This window comes from Bombina bombina, chromosome 2 (genome assembly GCF_027579735.1).
Source record: "Bombina bombina isolate aBomBom1 chromosome 2, aBomBom1.pri, whole genome shotgun sequence".
Lineage (NCBI taxonomy): Eukaryota > Metazoa > Chordata > Amphibia > Anura > Bombinatoridae > Bombina > Bombina bombina.
Window position 1 is genome coordinate 343,794,739 of NC_069500.1, and position 6,000 is coordinate 343,800,738.

At 39.6% G+C, this 6,000-nt stretch overlaps 1 protein-coding gene across 1 annotated transcript in view; it reads left to right on the forward strand.

Moving 5' to 3' along the window:
* The window catches only part of LOC128646946 (homeobox protein cut-like 2), a gene marked incomplete at its 5' end in the record, with an annotated part of 296,875 nt that extends 291,737 nt beyond the window's left edge, over positions 1–5,138 (forward strand). The window contains 2 exons of the mRNA XM_053699756.1: positions 4,632–4,772; positions 5,122–5,138. Coding sequence (XP_053555731.1) covers positions 4,632–4,772; positions 5,122–5,138 — 158 coding nt within the window. The remainder of the gene's footprint in view (positions 1–4,631; positions 4,773–5,121) is intronic.
* Positions 5,139–6,000: the final 862 nt, after the last annotated feature.

Below are 6,000 nucleotides of genomic sequence, written 5' to 3' on the forward strand. Positions count from 1 at the left end.
AGAGATATGTCATGTTGATGTAAAACCAATTGATGAATCAATGCTAGTTTGATACTCTGTAACAATCTTCCCAGGAATGGGGAAATGTTTTCTTTTCTTCTGTTTTGATTCATGTTATGTCTCTTCGCTGAATAAATAAAGAATTTAAAAAAAATAAATAAATATATATTGCTAATACCACCTCTACTGAATGACATATTTATAATTTTTATCTTTTGAATTTAGATATTTCATTGTCTATCGATTTAAACCACCTTTAATAAAAGATAATATTGGTTATTATATTTATTTTTTATTGATTAGTTTTTCTTAAAATAGCTGTCAAAATTGTTGCTAGGCAACATCATGCCCACTCTTCTACAGTACACCAGCAAAAAATAACGGTTTTTAGATGTGACCAGTTGAAGGCCTCTCTGAAAAGGCCATGTGACAGGATGCCCAGAAAAAACCTAGGTTTTAATATGGCAACTCTTTTTGCATCCTGCAGGCAGTAGCTTAAAGGGACAGTAAACCTTAAAAAAAATGTTATATAATTCTGCACATAGTGCAGAATTATATAACATTACATTAGCCAAACATTTTAAATCATAATATTGCCTTTTTATTTTTAAAAAATATCGCCGTTTTACAGACCCGCTCTCTGGGCTCTGCTGAGCGGGTCTGTTGTTTTTACTGAGCGCATCAGGCCAGCTGTATAGTCACAGCCCGGCCCGACCGCGCCATTAGACACAATGCAGCTCGCTCCTGCTCTGTCTGACAGCGGGAGCGAGCTGCATTGTGTCTAATGGCGCGGTCGGGCCGGGCTGTGACTATACAGCTGGCCCGATGCGCTCAGTAAAAACAACAGACCCGCTCAGCAGAGCCCAGAGAGCGGGTCTGTAAAACGGCGATATTTTTTAAAAATAAAAAGGCAATATTATGATTTAAAATGTTTGGCTAATGTAATGTTATATAATGCTGCACTATGTGCAGAATTATATAAAAAAATTTTAAGGTTTACTGTCCCTTTAACAGGGAACTTGCCTATTAAAGGGATAATAACCCTTTTTTTTCTTCCATGATTCAGATAGAGCATGCAATTTTAAGTAACTTTTTAATTTACTCCTATTATCAATTTTTCCTGGTTCTCTAGCTATCTTTATTTGAAAAGCAAGAATGTAAGCTTAGGACCCAGCCCATTTTTGGTTCAGCACCTGGGTAGCGCTTGCTGATCGGTGGCTAAATGTAGCCAACAGTCAGCAAGCGCTATCCAGGGTGCTTAACCAAAAATGGGCCGGCTCCTTAGCTTAGATTCCTGCTTTTTCAAATAAAGATACCAAGAGAACCGAGAAAAATTGATAATAGGAGTAAATTAAAAAGTTACTTAAAATTGCATGCTCTATCTGAATCATAATAGAAACAAATTGGTTTAGTTTTCCTTTAAGTGTGAAAATAGGTACGTTATTTTTTTTTTATATACATATATTTTATTTTGTGTATGCTTTGCACTCATGTAATTTTTATATTAATTCCAGCTATGTTTTATGTACCTTTAAACTTTCATGATTCAGATAGAGCATGCAATTTTAAGCACCATTCCTGCCTACTTCTATTATACAATGTGCTTTGTTATGTTGATATACTTTGTTGAAGACTGGGCATATGAGCAGCAATACCTACTGGTGCTAGTTGAACACATCTGGTGAGACAATGACAAGAAGCATATATGTGCAGTCACCAGCTAGCTTCTAGTAGTGCTGCCCTTGAGCCTACCTAGGTATGCTCTTCAGCAAAGAGAATTAAGCAAATTTGATCAATTGTAAAATTGTTTACAATTACATGCTCTATATGAGTCATGAAACTTTAATTTTTACCTTTACTGTCCCTTTAAATGTTGGAAAAGAGAAATGAATGAAATACGGGAGTGATGTGTTGATCTGTATTATGTTACTTTAGTCCCATTAGTACAGTGCAATCTGTTTTGTACATTAAAAGTGAGATAATCTAAGACATTTCGTCAGTATGGAGAGGTCCCTCAAAAAATGTTACAAACACAAATTTTAATTTGAAAGATGTTTATCTCACTATGCAGGTTTTGTATGTGAAGTAGACAACTACATTACAATATAAGGTCTAAAGAAATCCCACGGATTGTGCTTGATTGTTCTCCATGCCAGTGAGCTTTTGTATATCAGGCCCCCAGGCTTTATCTTTGTAGTATATGGACTTGTGTCCCATTTCATGTTTTTTTTTTTTTTTTTTTTTTTTTTTATTGAAACCTCACTTTTTATATTGGATGTGTACCTCCCAAATTATAAAAGGCCACTTTTGGACCTGTATGCCACTGTAAGACATTGAAAGAAAGAACAGTTAGTTAAACAAATAATAATGCCAGCTATAAACAAATGTTGTATAGCTTCAATACTTAATTACTCAGCCTAGTAGGATAAGTCATAGATAAAATTAAACACAGAGGATACGGCTTTAACAATATAGTGGTATTAACCCCTTAATTATATTGGGGCCCTTACCAGTCCAGAAGTATTCTTACAAGCACTAGACCCCTATGTAGATAGACACATATTACACCAAATATATCTTCTTAATCACTGGCATCAGGGATTTGGTAAAATTAGGTTGGAAAAGATAAACTATATTACAAAACTGGTTGTGGAGTCAGTAATTTTAGAGCTAAGCACAGATAACCCCTGAATATCATATTCTATGCAGTAACCATACAGTGAGATCAGTCAAGATAACATAATACGCTGTGTAAAGGGTAACTCCTGACTTAAAGGGAAAGTCCTACTAACGAGTCTGCCTGTGTCATGTCCCCAGAGCTGGGCAGTAGTAGGAACCGAAAAAGCCATTTAACCCACTCCAACTTTAGCAGTATGGATAACAGCTCCCAGAGTGTAAAGAGAGTTGTGTGACCCCTCCTGAGTATTAAGGGAATTATGAAGCTGGGGCCCGGCAGAAGATATAAGCAGCCCGAAGGCAGAGTTCTGCAAGTGCAGTGCACCAAGTCTCACCATCTTGGGAATATCCGGCTTCCAGGTTAAGTTGCGATGTGGCTCATTGCAAGTTACACCGCCATCTTCACATATATACACAAAGCCCACTTCTGCGTAGAGTTTAATGTAACGCTGCACACCTAGGTGCAGTGGGTCCTCAAGTAGCAGGGCGGCAAGGGATAATGAGAGCCATGTGGCTTGTATGTGCAAATAGGTAGGTGCAGTGTAACGATCCATTTGGCCAAGTCTCTCTCCCCTATCAGCCATCCGGTCTGCTCTCAGCATCGGCATGTCCGCGCCGAGTGACACAACCGGGGTTTCTCTCAGGCCCAGCACACCCATCCGTCTAGTGGCACCCAACAGCAAAGTGCCGGTGTATACCGCAGCTCCGCATCTAGCTATGAGGTGGTTGTTGTCGTGTACTTGGGTGACCGCGGATTGCGGCTGCATGTTTCTATGAGGAGTGGCGGGAGGTATAAGGCTCTGATCCACTGGGTTTTTGTTTGACTTCGTTACGTTTATGGGCTCCACGTTCTGATCTACATAGGCCTTTGAGTCCCAATCACTATCATGGGAATCGAGCTGTTCAGTGGAAGCCTCTGATTCCCGGTCCCTATCGCAGGGGTCGCTTGGAAGGGGGCAGCCTGCAAAACACTGCGCAATCAGACTCCTCAGTCCAGCAAAGTGCACATTGAGCATCTCATAAATGTCTGCTGATGCTTGTGTATCGGTATCCATGTCTGAGTAGAGTAGTGTGGTAATTAGTACCACTCGTAACCCCAGTCTCCCAGGGGGGGGAATATGCGTAAGCCCCGGCTCCAATAACCGCCAGGCACTTTATAGATGCGGCAGCCTTGGGGCCTAGCTGCAGATCTTAGACAGAGCGGTCAATCCAGAAGGTTTCCCTCAGGACTGTCAATTTCTTGAGTCTTGTAGTATCCCTCTGGCCTCCATCCACAGATTAGAAATGTTTACAGAGGAAAACAATGAAAAAATGTATAAAACACTGTAGTGCAACCAGGAGCTCCCACAAAACACGTCCTGTCTCTGCAGCTGTAAGCTCCGCCCCCTCTTCATGTTCTTTTTACAGCAATCCTTTTTCATTTGGATTCCTTTTCTTCAATATGTGTTTAATCCTTGTACATGTAACTCCTTCATTGCTGATAAGGTTATGAGCCAATCAGGGGTGGCCTAGGCACATTTCTTTACACACCAGCAATATCCTGTGCAGGGGAGTGTCAGATGCATAGTTTTGAGAAGATCGGAATAAAAAAATAAAACGCAACCTTTCTTTGTTTTTAAAATTGAAAGATGGCACTAAAAGAGAAAGATCATTAGTATCTGAGCTGTGTAAGCATATTGACTATAGATGTTATAATTATGAAATGTTTGTATCTAGTATTAAATGTTTGTATCTAGTATTAAATGTTTGTATCTCGTATATGTCATTAATAAACATAAAACAATCGATCATCATGTAACAAACAGTCTTTCACAGCTACTTCTCTGATCATTATTACTATTTCTGTATAAATGTACAGTCATTGTAATGCTCCTCAGTATGATATTTATAAAAATAATTTTGTCAACAAATGCAGTTACAGAGTATTTCCATTCAACCTCCCTGTGTCCGTACAGATCCTGTTCCCTTACTGGAAGCAGCACGCAGCTTGGAAGATCGGTTGCATCAACTTCAGTGCATTGATCCAGAGAATAAGATAGTGAAAGAAATCAGCCGGCACTGGAAGAAGTATTCAGATTTCCTCCCTATTACAAAAGGTAAGTGCACAACTTCACACTCCTCTATACTTTGTATACAAAGTGGCAACTTATAACGCAAGGGAGTAATGAATGCCCAACCCCTAGCAGAGGTCCCAAGTGTTCCAGAATCCTCTATGCCGTTCCCAAATTGGGGTCTGTCTCACAGTTTAGATCTTTTCCCTGCTAATCACTTAGCCCACAAACCACAGAGTAACTTTGCTAATCCAAATTCAGCCAAGACTCTGTCCGGTCATTTGCCATTTTTCTCTCTATTATTAGCCACTTGTAAGGCATCTCAAATCCAGCAGTGGCGTGCATTTTCTGTGTTTGAACATAAGCGCACTGGGTATATGCACATATGCTTCAGGTGTTTGTCAAAAGTGAGAACTTTGCTAGAATTATGTATTGCAGAAATGCTGCTATTCAGTGCTAAGCACTTTCCCACCTGGGTGTTAAGCACATTTGAGGGTTTTTTCATTTTTTAAAATATTTTTTTTTTTAAACTTTTTTTCTTTTCTTTTCAGATCCCCAAGACTTATACAGTTGAAATGTTAGGCGATTACCTTTCCAACGGTGGGTCTTGGGGGTCCGTAGCTGCTTAGATACCTGAGATACAGGCTTCTAAGCAGCATGCCCCCTTTCCCTATATTGTCCATTGTCTTTTTTTTAATAAAGTTGCGTAGTGACGTCATCACGTCATTGTGTGTGACGTTACCACGCAAAACGTGAAGCCCCGGCGATACCAGTCATTATACATCGCCGGGGTAGGAGCCCCAGATCTCCCTCAAGGAGTGGGAAACTCTGCAACGTCTCAGAGCCGTCGTTAGCACTCAAGGGGTTATAGGGAAGTATAACCTAAACATTTTCTTTTGTGATTCAGACAGAGCATACCATTAAAAAAAAGTTTAAAATGTACTTCTATTATCAAATTTGCTGTGTTTCCATGATATTCTGTGTTGAAGAAGAGATACCTAGGTAGACATCTGGAGCAATACATAGTATGAAATGGTGCTGTCATCTAGTGCTCTTGCAAATGGATAGCATTCTTGCAAAACTACTGCCATATAGTGCTCCTGAAAAGGGCCGGCTCCTAAACATTCTTCCCTGCTTTTCAACAAGAGATACCAAGAGAACTAAGAACAATAGATAACAGACGTAAATTAGAAAGTGTATGCTCTATCTGAATCATGAGGAAACAAAATTGGGTTTCATATCCCTTTCAGTTTAGATAACATTAAAACAAGAA